General features: G+C 39.0%; 1 protein-coding gene across 4 annotated transcripts in view; it reads left to right on the top strand.

Moving 5' to 3' along the window:
* TLK2 (tousled like kinase 2) overlaps positions 1 to 22,829 on the top strand; it is a 95,329-nt gene that overhangs the window by 43,533 nt on the left and 28,967 nt on the right. For all 4 annotated transcript variants that reach the window (XM_080681897.1, XM_080681894.1, XM_080681896.1 and 1 more), the window contains 8 exons: positions 1,707 to 1,802; positions 2,996 to 3,088; positions 6,196 to 6,306; positions 7,933 to 8,069; positions 13,179 to 13,331; positions 18,321 to 18,387; positions 19,219 to 19,316; positions 21,113 to 21,194. In XM_080681897.1, the coding sequence (XP_080538023.1) occupies positions 1,707 to 1,802; positions 2,996 to 3,088; positions 6,196 to 6,306; positions 7,933 to 8,069; positions 13,179 to 13,331; positions 18,321 to 18,387; positions 19,219 to 19,316; positions 21,113 to 21,194 (837 nt within the window). The remainder of the gene's footprint in view (positions 1 to 1,706; positions 1,803 to 2,995; positions 3,089 to 6,195; positions 6,307 to 7,932; positions 8,070 to 13,178; positions 13,332 to 18,320; positions 18,388 to 19,218; positions 19,317 to 21,112; positions 21,195 to 22,829) is intronic.

Genomic DNA, 22,829 nt, shown 5'->3' with positions numbered 1-22,829 from the left:
TCTCTCTCTCTCTCTCTCTCTCTCTCTCTCTCTCTCTCTCTCTCCCTCCCTCCCTCCCTCCTCCTCCCTTCCTCTCGGAAATAAATAAAAATATTTTAAAAATGAAAATAAAATACTTTAGAAATGCTCTGTAAATTGTGTATAAAAGTCACAGTCATTCCGGCTGGCATGGCCGAGTGGTTGAGCGTTGGCCTATGAACCAGGGCACATGTCCAGGTTGCGGGCTCGATCCCTAGTGTGGGGTGTGCAGGAGGCAGCTGATCAATGATTCTTTCTCATCATTGATGGTTCTGTCTCTCTCTCCCTCTCTCTTCCTCTCTGAAATAAATAAAGATAAATATTTTTAAAAAGTCACTGTCAGCAAATAATATTATTAGAAGTTAACTTGGATTTTAGGCCAGTGTGTGTTTATGGATAATGTTTGTGGATTTAGGAGACTACAGTAGTCCCCCCTTATCTGTTCCAGGACCCCCAGTAGATACCTGAAACTACAGATAGTATCAGTAGTACCTATACATACCTATCTTTTCATTTAAAGGAAACACTTGTTGCATATCTGAATCGTGTCACTATTTGTGCTGTTTTAGGCCATTATTAAGTAAGATAAGGATTACTTGAATATAAGCACTGTAATACTTCGACAGTCAGATGGCTACTGAGTGACTAATGGTTCATAGTGCATACAGTATGGATACGCTGGACAAAGGGATGATTCACGTTCTGAGCGGGACAGCACACGATTTCATCACATCACTCAGAACAGTGTGCAATTTCAAACTTAGGAATTGTTTATTTCTGAAATTTCCATTTAATATTTTCAGACCATGGTTGACCACAGGTAACTGGATAAGGGGTACTACTATATTCTGAATAGTAGTTCACAGTCCTTTCTGCCTGGAGTCACTAGCATCCCCTTGCTTCATTCACCAGCCTTTTCTGACAAAAGCATATTGAAATACAAGTGAAAGGGGCCTGTTATAACAGGAATAACTTTCAATTTACACTTTTAAAAAAATTCTTTTATAAGCATTTGATTTTAAAAAAAATATATCTTTATTGATTTCAGAGAGGAAAGGAAAAGGGGAGAGAGAGAAATATCAATGATGAGAGTGAATCATTGATCGGCTGCCTCCTGCACACCCCCTACTGGGGGTTGAGCCCTCAACCTGGGCATGTGCCCTTGACCGGAATCGAACCTGGACCCTTCATTCCACAGACTGATGCCCTATCCACTGAGCCAAACCAGCTAGGGCAGCATTTGATATTTTATTTTTTTTAAAGTATATTTTATTGATTTTTTACATAGAGGAAGGGTGAAGGAGAGTTAGAAACATCGAGGAGAGAGAAACATCGATCAGCTGCCTCCTACACACCCCACACTGGAGATGTGCCCGCAACCAAGGTACATGCCCTTGACTGGAATCGAACGTGAGACCCTTGAGTCCGCAGGCCAACGCTCTATCCACTGAGCCAAACTGGTTAGGGCAGCATTTGATATTTTAAACTATTTCTAGGAACATGGTCCAAGCCACCATGTCTGGCTCTTGCTTCTCATTTGAATTGTTTTACTTTCTTCTTGGCTACATGCTGACTTCTGCCTTTCATCAGAGTTCATTTTATATAGAGTTAACCATTTGCATTCATAGAAATGTTTGTGGAGAAAAATGCAAAACTGTCTTGTGATTGGTGATATACCTTTATTACAGGCTCAGCAAAACAGTCCCTCTTCTACAGGATCTGGTAACACAGAGCATTCCTGCAGCTCCCAGAAACAGATTTCCATCCAGCACAGACAGACCCAGGTAGGTTGGTGATTGCTAAACAGGATAAAAAGATCTGCTTAGGAATAAATGCTAATCACATATAAAGTCTATGAGTCCTCTCTTTGTCTTCCCTTTAATTCTCTGACTTTACCTCATTATTTTTATTATTCTATTTAGAACTTACATTATGAGTACTTAAAGTCTTTTGGAAGGTGCTTTAACTTTTTGAGGTGTTTCTTTTCCTTTCTGGTATGTTGCAGCTGAAGCACTTATATTAATAGCAAGCTGTTGAGAACAGAGCACTCATTTGGAGACCTTTAGGCCTGAGTTCAAATTCTGTCTTTACACCTTACACTATATTTTTAGGCCTCAATTTTCTTTAATACAAATCATCTGTATAATGTGATTGATTCTAATTATCTCAAACAATATATACAAAATGCTTATTAGGACAGTGCTCACAGTAGTCATCAATGAATGTTAATTTACTACTTTATGAAATGAGTTAATTTATTCCTTGTACCTGTTCATTTGGCAAGACCTAGATAAACTTCTTTAACATGTGGCACACCAACATACTTTTCTCCTTAAACAGTCTTCAGAAACATTTTAAGTTAGTTAGAATGTTGTGAACAATCAAAGATATTATTTGCAAAGGATAGTTGATACATATCCTCTACTTTGTAATATTGACCTAGCCAAATCATATACCAGATTTTCTTGGCACTGTGCTGCCTTCAGGTCAGAGCAGGACGCTTGACAATCTAGGAGCATTTTTAAGTCTTGAGCTATACAACCTTCAGGAGCATATTTTAATTTTATTTGAATTACCAGCCTTTGGGCAATTGAAAGATGGTTGAATATTCCGATAACTTTGATCTAATTGTTCATTACTTCCAGTAATTGTTCGTTATTACCACTAGGTGGCGTGTTTGGGTCATGTCTTTTCTCAGTTTCATTTCTAAAGTAGTATGTTTCTCTATTGTTCAGTGCACAGAGATATTGAGAATTCATATATTTAATTCCAGTGTTAATATGTTTTTGAGGTGCAGGTGTAGCAGAATATAAAACTTACAGAATGGGATGAGGAAAGGAGATTCAATTTCTTGAGCCATGTGATTCTTGGCTATTTGTGTTAGCAAGTGCCTTTTTGCCCCAGAAAAGCAATGAAAAAATGAGTGATGGCACGCAGTATTTTGAGACTAATTCTAAATTTTGTTTTGTCTCTATAGTCTGACCTCACAATAGAAAAAATATCTGCACTAGAAAACAGTAAGAATTCTGACTTAGAGAAGAAGGAGGGAAGAATAGATGATTTGTTAAGAGTAAGTATTAAAATGTGGTAAGAGATTTTATAAGCACTGATGGATGTTATGTGTATTTGGCATATGTGCATATCATAGAGATAATTACTATAGCCAAAGAACAAAGTTAAATAATAAACATATGGATATTTTCCTTTAATTCAAGGGAATCTGAGTAGCAAGCAGGATCAAACCTACATTCTAAGCACTATAAATGCCTTTAAATTGGAAATCTTATATTGTAGAATTTTAATATTCTTTTATTATTGTTACTAGAGGCCTGGTGCACGACATTTGTGCACTGTGGCGGGGGGGTGTCCCTCAGCCCAGCCTGTGCCCTTTCGCAGTCTGGGAGCCCTCGGGGGATGTCCGACTGATGGCTTAGGCCTGCTCCCCGCCAGGCTCCCACCACCGCCGCTGTGCTCGCCAGCCATGAACCTGGCTCTGGCTGAGTGGTGCTTCCCCTGTGGGAGCGGACTGACCACCAGGGGGCAGCTCCTGTGTTGAGCATCTGCCCCCTGGTGGTCAGTGCGTGTCATAGAGACCAGTTGTTCTGCTGTTCGGTCAATTTGCGTGTTAGCCTTTTATTATATAGGACAGTGGTAGGCAAACTCATTAGTCAACAGAGCCAAATATCAACAGTACAACGATTGAAATTTCTTTTGAGAGCCAAATTTTTTTAAACTTAAACTATATAGGTAGGTACATTGTTATTAACTTAATTAGGGTACTCCTTCAATCGCACTGTACGTGCGCGCCTGCACGTGGTATTTTGTGGAAGAGCCACACTCAAGGGGCCAAAGAGCCGCATGTGGCTCGCGAGCCGTGGTTTGCTGACCACTGATACAGGATTTTATAGAGAAAAAAGGAGGGGGGGGGCGGGGGGGGCATCAATTTGTTGTCCCACTTATTTATGCATTGGTGGGTTGATTCTTACGTGTCCTGACTGGAGATTAAACCTGCAGCTTTGGTATGTGGAGTCAACGCTCTAACCAATAAAGCAACCCAGCCAGGGCCTTAGTATTCTTGAATTTTAAAACTATTTCACAGCCTGGGTTTTTTTATTTTGTATTTTTTATAATCTATTCATTTGAAGTTTTTTGTAAAATTTTTTACAAGAAAAATTTCAAAAATAGCTAATCTGGAATTTAAAAGATACCACTAGAAAATATACCAGGATATTTTAAATACGTATTTTTAATATGCAATTTGATATATTGACAGACTCATTCTTAAAAATTTTTTAACGTTTTTATTGTTGTTATAAAAGTAATACCTGCTTTTTTTAAAAAAAATTCAGAGAATGCTGAAAAATGTGGCATTCAAGATAAAACATTTGATACATTTCCTTTAGGAATTTTGAGCCATTTGTAGTACTTATATAAATGCATATATACATAAATATTGCTGATCTATATATATAAAAAGCCGGCGACTGGAATGCTGTAACAACCAGAAAGGCCGGTTGCCATGACGCCCACTGCTGCCAGCAAACCTGCCCGATTGGAGGGGGAGGGGCTGGCCAACCCCCCCAGTGGCCCTTGCCCCCGATTGGCCCACCCTACCCCACCCCGATCAGTCCACAGCCCCTACCCCTGGCTGGCTCCACCTCTGATCGCCCCCCCACCACCCCAGTAGGGGGCAGAACCAGCTGGTCAACCTCCTGCAGCCCCTCCCCCTACCCAACCCCACTCCAGATTGGCCCCCCCACCCCAATCAGGGGTGGGGACCACTGGCCAATCGCCCACAGCCCCTCCCCTTAGCTGGCCAGGCCCTGATTGGGCCCCAATCAGGGCAGGGCAGCCAGCCAACCTCCCTCTGTCTCCTCCTCCTGACAGGCCCGGGCCCGATCTGCCAATTGGGGCCAGGCCAGCCGGACCCCACCTGTGCATGAATTCATGCACTGGGCCTCTAGTTTATAAATAAAATTGACTAACATTTTTCTCTTTAGTGATTTAGAAAGGGGTAGGTTTGATCCTTATTTATACTAATGTGGTGGTTTCAAACTGGCTCCATGAGGCCCTGAAGGGTCTATAGAAGAACCACTAGGGCTCCCATGACATAGCTGAGTAGGGGTCTGCTGCCTCACACTTTGATTTTGATAATGTGGTCCATAGAACTCATAGAAGAACTAATGGGAAGAAATTATGGGGAGAGCGGACATTTGGAAATGGGAGCTTTTTTGTATTCTGGTCACTTTAAAATGAAGCCTGAAAAGTCTTAAAAATTGAGTGTTCTCTAATATCTTCCATGTGTGCTTTTTAATGTTTCAGAAGCATTTATTTCATTTGATTGGGAAATATCAGATTTTTTTCCATAATTCCAGCAAGTTATTATAAAGTAGCATTTATTTACCAAAAGAGTGGAGATCTTTTCTTTAACACCAGAATAAATTCAGGAGTTTCAATTCAAAATTGATCTTGGGTTAGTGGTTCTTTCCTTCTCTGTTATTGTAGGAGGCTTGAATTTTTCAAAGTATTTACCCCATCCTTCTGGCCACAGCTAAATTAACTGTGTATTTACATTCTGGCATTCTTGAACCAGGACCTTGTATTCAGCTAGTTAGTTCTATCTTATGTGGGCATGGGTGTGCCTGGCTTTTCTGGTAAGAAACACTGTGTACATTCATGTCTCCTTGTCTTTGGAAACAAGAATTAAAAAACAAAGAACAGTTTAACTTAAAGAACTATATGTGTGTTTTTTATTCTGTAATTTTTTTGTAAATGTTTAATCACCCTTTATAAGTATTTAATCTGTAAGTGCTGTAAAGTGCCTAATCATGCTTTTTATGTATTTTAAGCATGTCATGTTTCATAGGGTTTTTTCCCTTTCGTTTTGTGATAATTGAGGCATATGTAATGTACTAGATTTAGCTAGCTGTAACTGGCTTTTGGGAGGAGTAAAATATGATCAGTAGAAAAACAAGCTCACTTTTAGTAACAGAATTCATCTTTAATAAATAGATGATAAGTTTATTAAGAGAGAATAAAGAATTTAACATTTTTTAAGACTTCTTCGATCCTTAATTTTGCTTTTGATTTAACAACAAATGATTCTCTGATATCCCTAGAAACTTTTTTTGTATTTATCTTCCTTAGAAGTAATTAAAATGTTGTTTTCCATTGAAGGCCAACTGTGATTTGAGACGGCAGATTGATGAACAGCAAAAGATGCTAGAGAAATACAAAGAACGATTAAATCGATGTGTGACAATGAGCAAGAAACTCCTTATAGAAAAGGTGAGTGTTGAAAGGCGGCCAGGATACTACGTATCCCAAGGTGTTCAGTGTGTGTCATTGTTGTGTCTTCTTTCTTACTCCTTACCTGGGATGAAAATATTTCAAACTAGAGCTTTTTAGGAAAAGACTTATTGTTTGATAATTAGAATTCTTTCTTGCTTGGATACTTGAACCAAGCATCCAGAGTGATAATTTGGGACATTCTTTCTGCTTTTTGGTTTTGCATTGCTTTGAGTGTGATGTTGATTGGACAGAAACAGCTTGTCCTAGTTGAGTTTATTTGAGGTGTTGGTTCCCTAAATTCTTTTATTTAAATTTTAATTTATTGATTAGAGAGAGGGGGAGGGATAAAGGGGAAAGAGAGAGAGAGAGAGAGAGAGAGAGAGAGAGAGAGAGAGAGAGATATTTACCCACAACCTTGGCATATAGTTGAGCTACCTGATTGGGCCTTAATTCTTATTTTATCTATCTGTTGAAGTGTGGATTCTATTACAAACATTTAACAATAGTTACATTTCCATTTCAGAGATGGTATTTGGAGTAATGTAAATATATAATAATGTTATAATTAAGTGCTTTGTGCTGTAAAATAATTATGTTGGTATATCCTTGTATGTGATTAATTGGCTCTGTCCTTCGTAGTTGATTAGTTGCAACTTGCTTTTAATAGTTATTACTAACTTCTTTTTGAAAGTTTTTTTTTTAATTATATTCCCAGTACTTATTTATCTTACATTGAAAGCTTTAAGATGGCAGAACTTACTAATGAAATTATTACAAGGTAGAGGTTTGAGGCAGCCTGGTTACTTGTGCTTTAAATCTTTGGAATGTTGTTAAAATGACAGGGAACAGTGATAAAAGTGAAGTGATTATGCTGATGTCAGAGATACTGGGAAATTTTGCTTCATCTTTTATTTTTTAATTACTTATTTATTTTTAATCCTTACCTGAGGATATTTTTTCCATTGATTTTTAGAGAGAGTGGAAGGGAGGGAAGAGGGAGAGAGAAAGAGAAACATGGATTGGTTGCCTCCCACACGCCCCCCTTCCAGGGTTGGGGAAACCTGTAACAATGGTACATGACTTTGGGAATCAAACCCGAGACCCTTTGGTCTGTGAGCCGATGCTCTAATCCAGCCGTGGGCAAACTATGGCCTGCGGGCCGTATCCGGCCCGTTCGGCTATTCTATCCGGCCCGCGGAGCCGAAAGAGCGGAGGGTTCTCTTGCTCTCCCCTCCGCTCCTTTACTTTGAATTTATATTAGTTCACACAAACACTCCATCCATGCTTTTGTTCCGGCCCTCCGGTCCAGTTTAAGAACCCATTGTGGCCCTCGAGTCAAAAAGTTTGCCCACCCCTGCTCTAATCACTGAGCAAAACCAGCCAGGACTGCTTCATCTTTTAATTTATTTTATAATAAGGAAACCACTTTTTTCCCGTTTTTATGACAAGGTAGATGTTAATACAGAGAATTTATTTAAAGTTTTAGGTTACTTCCTAAGGTCAATGTAGATTTAGCCAGTTGTACTAAACTTTGCACACTATGGTACAAAAAATAAACATAATGTTATATATTAGTTCTCATAGAAAAATGAAATTATTTTCTATTTGTTCTTTTCTTCTAAGTCAAAACAAGAGAAGATGGCATGTAGAGATAAGAGCATGCAAGACCGCCTGAGATTGGGCCACTTTACCACTGTCCGACACGGGGCCTCTTTTACTGAACAATGGACAGATGGTTATGCTTTCCAGAACCTTATCAAGTAAGTTAATCTGTGATGATTAAATTGAGAATTGACAACTTGGTTTGTATTTTTTAAGTTTTCTGTAATTGTAGTAATTAATAATTCTAGTAGTTTTTCGGTCAGTTTCAGCCATCACCTGTGTTAAAAAATGTAGGGAAAATCCTGAGAAAATTAAACAAGTAATCAAAGGAATCAAAACAAGTTTTACATTAAAGGTTAAAAAAATTAAAATTGCCAGAAATTCGAAATCAAGCTGTTGCCAAGAGCATGCTCCCTCTGAAGTCACTAGGGAGGATCCTTCTTTGGCATTTTGTAGTTTCTCCCTTGGGTGGTGCATTTCACAGTTCCCAGTAGATATCTATAATAATAAAAGCATCATATGCTAATTAGACCGGACGTCCTTCCGGACAACCTTCCGGACAAAGCGGGGGCTGGAAGGGAAACCCGGGTCCTGGGTGCCTGCTGGCGGCCGGAGGGAAGCCCAGGTCCCAGGTGCCAGAGGGAAGTTGGAGCTGGCAGCCTGGGGAAGGAAGGCCTACTCTTGCACGAATTTCGTGCATCGGGCCTCTAGTAGAACATAAGAAATCCTGGGAATCTTTAAAAATTTGTATCTGGTATATTTAGGTACTATCTATAGAGCACTGCTTAAACATTTTTTGGTGAACGTGCATTGTTCTTTACTGCCTCCTGCTTGTTATATATAATATGGTTGTGGTCTGAAATAACAGTTTTGTTGTTGAAGATGCCTGTATTCTTTTCTTTGGGCTACTGTAACAAAATACCACAAACTGGGTGGTTCAAAACAAATTTATTTTCTCACAGTTCAGGAGGCCAAACTTCTTTTTTGTAGAATGACAGATGCTGTTGGTTTTTTTGTTTGTTTGTTTGTTTGTTTTACTAATTTTCAAATGAAATCTCTTCTCCCTCTGAAGCCTCTAGCAGGGATCCTTCTTTGGTGTTCTGTAGCTTATGGCAACATAGCTACTTCGATCTAGGTCTCCATCTTCACATATGTTCCCCCATGTGTCTCTGTGTCTTCTCTTTTCTTCTTGTAAAAACAGCAGTCATATTGGAATTAGGGCCCACCCTACTCCAGTATGACCTCATTTTAACTAAATGCATCTCCAATGACTCTATTTACAAAGGTCATAATCTGTGGTACTGGGGGTGAGGACTTTCACTTATATTTTAGATGACACAATTCTACCTGTAATGGTGCCAAAGACTGATTGTCTTGTTTTCTTTTATGGGCAATGGCTTTTGAAATAGGGTTATTTAGATTTGAGTGAGATGGATTTATTAGGTCATTAGTACTTTTGTAAAAGATGGTGGAAAATACTCTTTCCATGGGTGATGAAGATCCAACACTCTAAAATTCATGGCATGTGAGAAATATTTAAGGCTCAACTGTGTAAAGGCACTGTCATATGTGCTGGTAGTAGAAGGGTTGATAAGACATGGTTCTTGTTCTAAGAGAATTTATAGTTTATTGACATAATCCAGACTTTATCCTCTCAAAATAAACCATAATGAGTATCACTGATAAACTATCTCTAGATAACTTTTAAGTGTAAATAGGTAAGTAGTTTTAAGAACATCAGGAATTAATGTAGGAATCCTTATTATATATAACATTGATCTCTGCTACATCAATTTTCATGTCAAGGCAAGCTCTTTTATTCTTATACTAGAGTCCCGGTGCATGAAATTTGTGCACGGGGTTGGGGGATGTCCCTCAGCCCAGCCTGCACCCTCTCCAATCTGGGACCCCTTGGGGGATATCCGACTGCCCGTTTAGGGCCTAAACAGGCAGTCGGACATCCCTCTCAAAATCCAGGACTGCTGACTCCCAACTGCTCGCCTGCTTGCCTTCCTGATTGCCCCTAACCGCTTCTGCCTGCCAGCCTGATCACCCCCTAACCACTCCCCTGCCAGCCTGATTGATGCCTAACTGCTCCCCTGCCAGCCTGTTTGCCCCTAACTGCCTTCCCCTGCAGGCCTGATCACCCCTAACTTCCCTCCTCTGCCGGCCGGGTCACCCCTAACTGCCCTCCCCAGCAGGCTTGATCACCCCCAACTGCCCTCCCCTGCTGGCCTGATTGCCCACAACTGCCCTCCTCTGCAGGCCTGGTTCCTCCCAACTGCCCTCCCCTGCTGGCCATCTTGTGGTGGCCATCTTGTGTCCACATGAGGGCAGGATCTTTGACCACATGGGGACAGCCATCTTGTGTGTTGGAGTGATGGTCAATCTGCATATTACTCTTTTATTAGATAGGATAGAGGCCTGGTGCATGGGTGGGGGCCAACTGGTTTGCCCTGAAGGGTGGCCCGGATCAGGGTGGGGGTTCCCTTGGGGCGTGGGGCGGCCTGGGCGAGGGGCCTGTGGTGGTTTGCAGGCCGGCCACGCCCCCCCCGGTGACCCAAGCAGAGGCCCTGGTATCTGGGGTTTATTTATCTTCTACAATTGAAACTTTGTAGCCTGGAGTGGAGCCAAGCCTTCTGCTTGCTCCATGGTGGTAGCCATTTCTGTTGGGATTTATGTATCTTCTATAATTGAAACTTTTTAGCTGGGGTCCTCAAACTATGGCCCGCGGGCCACATGCGGTCCACTGAGGACATTTATCCGGGTGCCGCTGCCTGTCTTGCTTAGCAGCCGACTTGTCCTGGGCCCGCAGTGCGCATAGGAATTTGTTCATAGTTTTTTTTAATACATTTTTTATTGATTTTTTTACAGAGAGGAAGGGGAGGGATATAGAGTTAGAAACATCCATGAGAGAGAAACATCAATCAGCTGCCTCCTGCACACCCCCCACTGGGGATATGCCCGCAACCAAGGTACATGCCCTTGACCGGAATCGAACCTGGGACCCTTGAGTCCGCAGGCTGATGCTTTATCCACTGAGCCAAACTGGTTAGGGCCATAGTTTTTTTTTTAAACTATAGTCCGGCCCTCCAAGGGTCTGAGGGACAGTGAACTGGCCCCCTGTTTAAAAAGTTTTGAGCACCCCTGTTTTGTAGCCTTAAGTGGAGGCCAAAGCAGGCCAGGGCTGCAGAAGCTTGGCTTCCTCCATCACCGCGGGCAACCCTAGCCTCCTGCTCTCTCCAGCTCCATGGCTGCCGCCATTTTTGTTGGGATTTATTTACCTGTATAATTGAAACTTTGTAGCCTGGAGTGGGCCGGCCAGGATGTGCGGAAGGCTTGGCTTCCTCCATTGCCAGGGAAACCCAAGCCTCCCTCCTGCTCTCTCCATGGCCACAGCCATCTTGGTTGGGTTAATTTGCATACTCACTCCTGATTGGCTGGTGGGTGTGACTGGTGGGCGTGGCTTGTGGGTGTAGCGGAGTGGTGGTTAATTTGCATATTGCTCTTTTATTAGATAGGATTGTACAGTTTAAGATGCCCCAAAGATGTTTTGGCATCAGTATACTACCCTTTGTTTATGGTTTATAAATATGTTGACTGTGGGGCTGGTAATCTGTGGAGGTTGAATGATTCTCCCACTGTAGTTGATAGTTTAATTTAGATATTGTCTGGTTATCTCCAGAGACTTCAGAGTACCTTGTACTCATGGCCCCTGAAAGGGTAGAAATGAGCTAAAGATATTTTTTTTACCAATTTTTTTGATTAGGAAACCCATGTTCAGAGAAGGTAAATTATTTATTCGTTGAGTCAGAAGGAAGATTGTGATTTTACTTAAAAGATTCTGTATCTTAACCCAGAAATTTTTTAAGCCACAAATTATTTTATACATATATTTTGGAGGGGAAAGCATATCTCCAATGATAGTTAAAAAATTTTTTTTCACACAAGCGTAAAACTCTTTAATTAAAATTATCAATTCTGCTGTTAAATTGATATCTAATCAGTGATCCAGTAAAGGAATTGTATTATCAGATGGTTAGTTACTTGCAGTGCTTAGATTAGGTTAACCTTGTTTAAAGTGTTGCCCTCCTTGCCGAAACCGGTTTGGCTCAGTGGATAGAGTGTCGGCCTGCGGACTGAAGGTCCCAGGTTCGATTCCGGTCAAGGGCATGTACCTTGGTTGCGGGCACATCCTCAGTGGGAGGTGTGCAGGAGGCAGCTGATCGATGTTTCTCTCATCGATGTTTCTAGCTCTCTATCCCTCTCCCTTCCTCTCTGTAAAATATCAATAAAATATATTTAAAAAAAAATAAATAAATAAAGTGTTGCCCTCCTTGGTGTATATAGTCTTTTTTTTTTTTTTTTTTTCTGGTTGCCATTCTTTCAAGAAAGATACACTGAATCTGGAAAAGTTGCATAGGGACTGACAACTGCTGTGTTCAGGGAAGAGGGTAGAAGAGATTTCATTTGAGAACAGGTTAAAAAATAGATTATGTCATTCTATAAAAATTAAGATTGGATAAAAAAAAAAGATGGAGAAATCGTATCTAGCATTTGACTATCAACTATGACAGGTAATTTAAAGAGTTTAGTCTGTTAAATAAATGGTTAATCCCAAATCTTGGTATATTTTTACATACCAAGATTATAAACCTTAATATTTTTTAGGTGGGGGGATACATAAGAGAAAGTGATTTTCTTATATTGGTGTTTTTATTGACTCCTAATTTGTAAACATGTTTAGAAAAATTAGACATCTTATTAGGAAATAGTCTAATGATGTTATTTAGATGTCTGGAGTCTTTTTATGTTTTTTATTCATTTAATATACCATTTCTTAGGGAGTTTTTATTAGTTACAAGGCTTCAGTGTGCTTTTTCTGAAGGTACTTGTTTTTAAAAACTTAGTATAGGTTTTACCGTATCAGTGAGTGGGAATGACTTAAGCTGTTTTCTTAACTTTTAAAAAGGCAGAAAATTCTTCTTTTTAGTCAGAAAATGAGGTCAGAGTAGAAATTTGATAATTTTCCTTCCTGCCCACTTTTCTACTCTGAAAATAATCATAACTAGTGTCTTAAAGCAGACTCATTCTAAATAAACCTTTCTACTATCAATTATTTGGCTCTTTCAAACTGAAGTTAAAATCAAATCTCTACTTGATTTTCTGAAGTCTATTAACATTAAATATGCAGGTAACAAAGATATTTGTTGTATTCTATAGCCATGTTAAATATTTTTGACCTTCTTTATCTTTTATATCTCTAGGCAGCAGGAAAGGATAAATTCACAGAGGGAAGAAATTGAAAGACAGCGGAAAATGTTAGCAAAGCGGAAACCTCCTGCCATGGGACAGGCCCCTCCAGCAACCAATGAGCAGAAACAGCGGAAAAGCAAGACCAACGGAGCTGAAAATGAAACGTATGTTTTTTATTGATATGAGATACCACTCTCTCCCTAAAACACAAAACTATTGAATGCCACTGGAAAAACATCATAAATTATGGGGATTTCTAGGCCTTAAGCTTTGTTTTTAGCTACATTAATGGATTTGCTCAAGTCATATAAAGATAACTAATTTTTTTAGCTTGATCTTACTTAGGAAGTTTTGAATGAGAGAAAAGTAATGTCACTTAACTTGACATGATCTTTGGCCACTGTTATAACAAATGTGATGTTGTTGTGGTATTGCTTATGTGTGGTTGGCTCTAGGTTATGGTATGTTGGTATCATCTTATGGGAGTTACCTGGCTACTATTTCAGACTGAAGAATGCACAACTGAAAAATGATCTTTACTGTCTAAAGAGCACTTGGTTTTTTGTTTGTTTGTGGTTTTTTTGTTTTTTTTTTGAGGGGGGAGGGCGTTGTTTTGTGTTTAAAGAGCACTTGCTAACAGCCACAAACTTAGGAATAAACTCAGAAAAAATAGGTATTATTTTAGGAAAAGAACATTTTCCCATAAGCCAAATCTTGGTATCACCAATATTTTCTTGTTCTGGGGTACCTAAGGAAAGCACCAGAATCTTAAATTGCATCTTTTTCTCACTGCAAATCAACAGAAGGGTAGAATATCCTGAGCACAGATATCTTCCTTTTCCACCCCCATCTCATGTCAGAGTTCCCTCTTTGATCATTGAATTCTTTTTTTCTTTCTGAGTCTTTTTTTTTTTAAATAAATCTTTATTGTTCAGATTATTACAGGTGTTCCTCTTTTGTTTTTCCCCCCATAGCTCCCCTCCACCTGATTCCTCACCCCACCCCATGCCCTTACCCCCGCCACTGTCTTCATCCATAGGTGTAAGATTTTTGTCCAGTCTCTTCCCGCACCCCTCACACCCCCTTCCCCCTGAGAATTGTCAGTCCACTCCCTTTCTATGTCCCTGATTCTATTATATTCATCAGTCCATTCTGTTCATCAGATTTTTTATTCACTTGATTTTTAGATTCACTTGTTGGTAGGTATGTATTGGTTGTCATTTTGTTGTTCATAATTTTTATCTTTATCTTTTTCTTCTTTCTCTTCTTAAAGAATACCCTTCAGCATTTCATATAATCCTGGTTTGGTGGTGATGAACTCCTTTAGCTTTTTCTTGTTTGTGAAGCTCTTTATCTGCCCTTCAACTCTGAATGATAGCTTTGCTGGGTAGAGTAATCTTGGTTGTAGGTTCTTGCTGTTCATCACTTTGAATATTTCTTGCCACTCCCTTCTGGCCTGCATAGTTTCTGTTGAGAAATCAGCTGACAGTCGTATGGGTGCTCCCTTGTAGGTAACTAACTGTTTTTCTCTTGCTGCTTTTAATATTCTCTCTTTGTCTTTTGCTCTTGGCATTTTAATTATGATGTGTCTTGGTGTGGCTCTCTGTGGATTTCTCTTGTTTGGGGTTCTCTGTGCTTCCTGGACTTGTAAGTCTATTTCTTTCACCAGGTAGGGAAGTTTTCGGTCACTATTTCTTCTAATAGGTTTCCAATATTTTGCTCTCTCTCTTCTTCTGGCACCCCAAAAATTCGGATGTTGGTACGCTTGAAGTTGTCCCAGAGGCTCCTTACACTATCTTCATATTTTTGGATTCTTTTTTTCTTTTTGTTTTTCTGGTTGGGTGTTTTTTGTTTCCTCATATTTCAGATCTTTGGTTTGATTCTTGGGGTCCTTTGATCTACAGTTGAATTTCTGTATATTCTTTATTTCAGACAGTGTATGCTTAATTTCTGACTGGTCCTTTTCCATTTTTTTGGCATTCTCATTAAGGTCCTTGAAGGTCTCACTATGCTCCTTGGAGGTCTCATCAAGTTTCTCGGCCGTTTTTAGAAGATTCTTGAGTAACCTTATAAATGTGGTTTTGAACTCTATGTCCAGTAGTTTGCTTTCCTCCATTTCCTTCATTTGTGACATGTTTCTTTGTCTCCACATTTTGCTGCTTCCCTGTGTTGATGGAGTGGTTTTCTGTGGTAGGTGACCAGTGGTTCAGCCTATCACCTGAGGTGGACACTCTTGTTGCACCCCTTTGTGGGCTGAGTGCAAAGTTTTGGTGTAGTTAAGCCTTGATTGCTATTGGTACACTGGGAGGAATTGACCTCTAGGCCAATTGGCTGTGAGGACCCGCTGTGTCTATAATGGAAGAACTGCTGTGCTGGAGACTCGCTTATGGGGCAGGACTTGCTTCAGTGGGGCTTTGGTGCTCACTGAGTCTGCCTCTTGAATGTGTCACTTAAGGATGTGAGTAGTTTGAAATCTGGTGTCTTCTCACACTGACCACTAGATACACTAGCTTCTGGATCTCCAGTGGGGTGCAGGTCAGCTACTGTCTGAGGCCACCCAGCAGGAGCTACAGCAAGAACTACAGTTTTCTCCTCTTTGCTTGGGGTTTGGAGGTTTTGGAGCTGTCTGACCAGAGCTGTAGTGTGTTAGATTAAGCTGCGACAGGGCAGACCATTTATATGCAAAAGCCACTGCGTGGAGCTTGGGTGGGTTTGTAGATTGTGCGGGGCGGGGTCTCAGGGAGTCACTAGGCTAGGGCGTGGCAAACAGTGATGGCTGCCAGTCAGCCGTCTCTGCATCTCCATGTTTCCAAGTCCCCGCATCTTGCGCCCCAGCGCAGTAAGCAACGATTGCTGCGCGCACCTCTGCAAGAAAGCCACCCTCACTTTCCGACCTGATGGCCGACAGTCCAGCTTCTCCCTGTAGGAGTTTGGGTCCCTAGCGTCTCCCCAGAGACTGGAGTTCAGAATAATCGGGAGCTTGTCTCCCTTCAGGTTGAAAAAAGCAGCGCACCCAGTCACCTGCCGCCAGCTCGATTCCTGCGCCTTCGTACCTCAGCTTTTCAGCGCTTATGCATGTCTCAGTGCTCTTTTCTCTTTCCTTCTAGTTGTAGAACTTCCACTCAGCCAGCTTTCCCGTGGTTCTGGGTGATAGAAGTTTTGTCTTTTAGTTGTAGTTTTGAAATTGTTGTGCGAGGCAGCAGTTTAGGTATTTACCTACGCTGCCATCTTGGTTCTATCACATCTTCACTCTTGTAGCTCTGAATATTTTAAAACTAAAACTAAAAAATATTTTCTTTAAAAAAATCTAAGTAGGAACCCAAACTTGAAAGATTTTTCCAGGCAAAAATTGTACACATTAATGTGATGATTGTCTTCTTTCGTGTATTTATTTTGTGAAGGGACTCTTCCTCCAATATTACTTGAAAATTATTTAATTCTAGTGCATAAAGCCATTGGGTTAGGAGTATAAAGAAGGCATAGGCAAAAAAAAAAAAAGAAGAAGAAGAAAAAGAAGGTGGCGGCATAGGTTATTTTTTTTCCATAGAACAATAATTAGAATTTAATCTAGGTCAATAGTATGTCAATAAATAGTTGCCATCTGGAATTCTGTGTAAAATCCAAGCTGGAAGGCATTCGGTCCAGTTTTTAATTAGAGTATCAGAGACTTGGCTCATTCCTTGGGCTAGAAGCCAAAAACAGTCTTCTTGAGTCTTGGAGTGAGTCACATTATTCTTTCCTGGTATCAAACTTATTTCAGGCAGAGAAAGCATTCTTAGCTATGATTTTTCATTTCTCCCCTTTTTATTGTTTTACTTTTATTTTTTTTAAATGTTTTTTATTGATTTCAGAGAGAGGAAGGGAGAGGGATAGAAACATCAATGATGAGAGAGAATCATTGATTGGCTGCCCAAAACCCAGGCATGACCCCTTGACCAGAATTGAACCATGACTTCCTGGTTCATAAGTCGACGCTCAACCACTGAGCCACACCAGTCAGGCTCTCTTTTTTATTTTTAATCCTCACCTCGGATATTTTTTTTAATTGATTTTGAGAGAAACAGAGAATGAGACATCAATTGGTTGCCTCTGAGTATCAAACCTACAAACTAGGTGTGTGCCCTGACCGGGAATCCAACCACCTTAGCCATCTAACCAGGGCTCTTCCGTTTTTTACTAGTGTGATATAAAGTAATGGATATAAGTATTTCTGCAATTATGAAGAGATAGGCATAATTCTTCTATTAAGTGTGTTTCTTCTTTTTATTCTTTTATTTTCTTTTAGTCAGACCTCAAAGGCTCTTTTTGTAGCCCTTCCTGGTTGATAGGATAGCTGTTTCTTCTTTCTCCTGCTATTTAGAATATATCTGAACAGGGACATCTAAAACTTTGAGTTATATGTGTATGCTTCTAGAATGTGAAGAGGGTGAAGATGGAGGACTATCTTACATGCTTACTCTTGAGATATGAGCATGCGAATGGGGTAGGTGGAACATGAAATGAACAAGTGATTACCCATCAAGTCAGCCCTTTGAGAATTTTGTTTAAATAGCATTTTACAAATTATACATTCTTTTCACATTCTCATTTAATAGTCACAGCACTTTAGTTAAGTAGGTATTATTACTTGCTGCATTTTTAGGAAACTGAGACTCATGAGGTTAAAGTTGCTTGCACAAGGTCACATGACCCAAGTTGCACTTTGAACCTTAGCCCTCAAACTCCAGATTCTAGACGTTCTTCTCTTTGTTATTATAGTATCAATGTCTGAGAGTTATCAAAAATAAGCAGATCTGTTGGCTTATTATTTTGCCCTTTAAAACAATTTAGACATAATTTTTGGCTACCTCTCCTAAAGGATTCTCATCTGAGTAATGTTTGGGACAAAACTAATGTTATAAATAATGTAAAATTATAGCACGTTATTTATTTTTTCATTTTTTACAATTTAGACTTCTGGCTTTGAAGTCCTTCTTTCACATCACATCTGATAAATCACAGTTTTCTCGTTTCAAAGGACTGAATGCAAGATAACTGTCTTTTAGTCGTTTTAACGGACTAAATATACTGTATAGCATACTTTGGCATTTCTCTTTAAATATACGCACTATGATTTCAAATAATTTATTGAAATTTCTACCATTATTTTCCAGGTTAACATTAGCAGAATACCATGAACAAGAAGAAATCTTCAAACTCCGATTAGGTCATCTTAAAAAGGTAAATATAATGAGAAGTGCAATTTTTAGTTTACATTTGGTGTGGAAATAAGTTGGTTATTTGGGCAAATGTATTGGTTTCACGTACCTGCAGAAATCTCTTATGATATTTTAAATCATATAGCAGCTCTTACCTTTTGCCTAAACTGGCTAAGAAGAGAAGGTCTTGTATCAACCTTGTAACACAAAGGCACCTACGCAGAATTTGTTATTGGTGATGTTCACAGAAGCATCTTAGATGTAGATTGCTCATCTTTTTAATTCAGCAGCTCACACATTTTTGGTGGGTGCTGCTTATGGTGATGATGGTCAATAAGCATTTTAATAAACAGCTATTGATATGTGTTTGTTTTTTCCCCACTGGATTCTCAGATCTTGTTAAATCAGTAAAACTTAAAGCACCAAGTATAATCCATACTTGCAGAACAGAACCAGATAAAGGACCTGGTTTTTGTTAAAAAAGAAAAAAGAAGAGAAAAGAAAAGAAAAGGTTGCATATCTATATGTACATGCACAAAATGTTCCTAAAAACTTTAGATAAGAAACTTAACAGTGGTTACATCTGAGGAGTGGTCTAGAGGGGAGGGAGCAAGGGGCAGAGGACTCTTACTTTTTCTACTGTAATCCTTTGTATGGTTTGAATTTTATTTATTATTTTGTTATAGGCTTTGTTTTTATGACAAAAAGTCTAGTTCTTTTAAAAATATTTTTTAATGCAAAACATCTTGCTTTAGCTTTTCATGAGAGAGCTGTCTGCTGTTGTTTTTGAAATGAGATTCTGGAAAGGTAACATTTCTTGTGTTCTGAGCTCCTTCTTTCCTTTTTACTTTAGGAGGAAGCAGAGATCCAGGCAGAGCTGGAAAGGCTAGAAAGGGTTAGAAATCTACATATCAGGGAACTAAAAAGGATACATAATGAAGATAATTCACAGTAAGCAATTTGGGGGTATACTGGCTTGAAGACTGCTGAGCACTTTCTGACATGGATTAGAACAGCAATTTTCAACCAGTGTGCCACAAGAAATTTTAAAACATGCAATAGCTGACTATTTAGTCAGGGGCACTGACCTCTTAGATTGTCAAAAAAAAAAATAACTGCCAGCACAACAATAACTGTCTGGTATGAATAAATCAAAATTATACCTATTTTATTTCAGATTGGTAAAATATATTTTTTGGTGTGCTGCAGAATTTTAGTAATCAGTTTGTGTGTGCCATGAGTTGAAAAAAGTTGAAAATTGCTGGTCTAGAATGATGTTTTTGATTAATATAAATTTGTTAAATTGATTCCATGTTGTATTTCGTTCTATTGTAGGATGTAATACAGTATTAATATAAATTTGGTAAATTTATTCCATGCTGTATTTCGTTCTATTGTAGGATATAATACAGGTTTATGAACAAAATAATGATTTGCTTTAGTTTAAATATATATAAAAATAGTAGATTTATATATTAAATATATACCTATACATGCAGTATGTTTCCCCATAGAGGTCACTAAAACAATATAGATTTCTAGTGTAAATGGTTAGGATACACTGCCTGTTTAGATTTACCTACAGAGCCTTACAAAAGGGAAGGATGGGTGACATAATGGAGTTGTGGAAAGATTATTGAATTGACACCCCATTTCTGAATGACCTTTGAGAGCCATTTGGCCATTGAGATTTTAAGCAAGACTCTGTTAAGTTCAGCACATTAATTTAGATAAATGCCTACCTTTGTTATAAGTCATTTAAGAGACTGAAACTGTGAAAAATAGATAGCAAGTGGGAAATGACTTCTATCTGTAATCTGTTCCTTCCCACATATTTTGGACTCTGAAACATGAGTTTTTGACATAGCTATAACTTGTGTATTTTTGTTTGCCAGTGTGAGCCATGGCCTTTTTCAGTAAAGTGCCAGCAACAGCTGTTATTGAGCCCTCTCTCTTTGTCAGCATAGTGCTAAGTGCCCTTGTGTTCTGTCATTTAATCTTCACAGTAACCTGGTAAGGTAGGTCATCTTCGAAACATAGATCTGGAAACAGGCTTAGAAAAATTCAGTTAACTTGACCAGAGACCCATAACTAGTGGCCCAAACTAAGAGTTAAACTTAGATCTGTCTGTTTCCAAAGTTAATTATCATACAGTAATGTCACTTCTCTCCACAGGCAATCTGCTGTCTTAAAATGAAAATAATTTCAGGATTACTAGTGGGGCTATTTAAGATCAAGAACTAGGTAGAAATATTTTTAAAGTTATTTTTGCCAGAATCTCTTATTTCTTTTTTAGTGAACAGCACAAGCTGGTATCCTTTATGGGGAAAACAGTTACAGCATGAAGACTTTTTGCATTATTGAGAGAAGATGAATGCACATAGAACATGTGACTCACTTTATAATCAGATCTGTTTTTAAGCCTATGTAAAATATCTGGGAGTTTTATTGTATGTAGTTACATAATGGTGGGAGCATGTGGCCCTTGAATGGTTTGGAGGAACTGAGTAACACAGTTTAAAAATCCCTCATCTAGTGTAGTCCACCACCTCCCCGCCCTCATTTTATAGCAGGGCAGAAAGAGCGGGAGGCCAACAGAAGTCACAGGTCTGATTGTGGCTATGCGGATACTGGCACCTATGTCTCATGGCTCTACAGCTAATGCTTTTCATTGTAATCATGCTGTATCTTTGAATTATATAATTTAATAATTATATATGTATGTTATATATTCCCTGTTTCCACAGATTTAAAGATCATCCAACGTTAAATGACAGATATTTGTTGTTACATCTTTTGGGTAGAGGAGGTTTCAGTGAAGTTTACAAGGTAAGTATGGGGAACTGAGCAAAAAGACTAAGGGTTAAATCACTGATTAGTACCAACTTGGAGGACATTAGAATAGTGATAATTATGTGTTGATAACTAATGGTTGAAATTTAAAACTTTAAAAACCAGTATCTTTGGGAGAACTGCTTTTAATAAACTTTAGTGACTAAGCAAGAGACAATATTTTACCCTGTTTTCAAGTTTCAAAAAAATAAATAATTAAAAAAATGTTTTAAACAGGAAGGAAAAACAACACTAATATCTGGGTAGTGGAATTATGTGATTTTTATTCTCATAAAATTTTTTTAACTGAATAGATGTGTTACAGATAATTCTTACTTTTTTCTTACAAAAGCAGAAAAACTGCTTTTTGATGTTCTCATCTTCTAAGTCAGAGTTTTTAGTAGCACTGGCATTTTGAAGGAGGGTCCTGGCTTAGAGTGCTTCCATTGGGCCAGCAAAGTACAGATTCCTATGCCTCCAACAGATTTTTACTAAATGAGGAAATCAGCTAGTTTATAGCTGCATATTCTAATATATTCACCAGCCAAGGCCTCCTTTTTGTGACTGGCTTATTAGACTTAGCATAGTATCCTCAAAGTTCATCCATGTTGAAGCACGTACCAGATTTCCTCCTTTTTAGGGCTGCATAACATTCTATTGTGTGTATGTAATAAATGTTCTTTACCCATTTGTCTGTCAGTAGACATTTAGGTTGCTCCCTCTTGTCTGTTATGAATAGTTATGTGCAACTATCTCTTTGAGACCCTACTTTCAGGTCTTTTGGTGATATACCCAGAATTGGGAGTCTTTCTTTTTTTAAAATCATCAAAATTGGTTGTTGGTGCTTCCCAGTACTTGTTAGTATTTTCTTTTTTTTTTTATGTATTTTATTGAATTTTTTACAGAGAAGAAGGGAGAGGGATAGAGAGTTAGAAACATTGATGAGAGAGAAACATCAATCAGCTGCCTCCTGCACACCTCCTACTGGGGATGTGCCTGCAACCCAGGTACATGTCCTTGACCGGAATCGAACCTGGGACCTTTCAGTCTGCAGGCCGACGCTCTAGCCACTGAGCCAAACCGGTTAGGGCGTTAGTATTTTCTTTATCTTATTTTTTCCTTATGTATTCTTCAAGCATTTTAACATTTGTGAAATCTCGATGCTTCTTACAATGATGTGTACATTTAATGTAGTTATTCTTTTGCTGTTCTTCACGCTCCAAAAGCTCTTCTTAAATCAGGTGATCACAGTGTCTTGGGTTCAGAAATATGGTGTGATAGTTGGAGAAAATGATACTTGTAGTATCATTTAGTGTTCTTACAAATTATGTGGTATTTAATAGGGCTTTTGACTTGAAATGGTTCTCTACTGTAAAGCTATGGTACATGCTTGCAGGTGGACTTCAAACTGTAGGAAAAATAGAATTCAAAAGTTTCCATTTCTGTGAAATAAGATATTCTATTTGAATGGATTTTTAAATATATTTTTTATTGATTTCAGAGAGGAAGGGAGAGGAACGAAGAGAAAGAGAGAGAAATATCAATGATGAGAGGGAATCCTTGATTGGCTGCCTCCTGCACGCCCCACACTGGGGATCGAGTCTGCAACCTGGGCATGTACCCTGACCCGGA

The sequence above is a fragment of the Plecotus auritus genome, assembly GCF_963455305.1.
Source record: "Plecotus auritus genome assembly, chromosome: 7".
Classification (NCBI taxonomy): Eukaryota; Metazoa; Chordata; class Mammalia; order Chiroptera; family Vespertilionidae; genus Plecotus; species Plecotus auritus.
The sequence above is the reverse complement of the archived record's forward strand: the minus strand, read 5'-3'. Positions and strand labels throughout refer to the sequence as shown.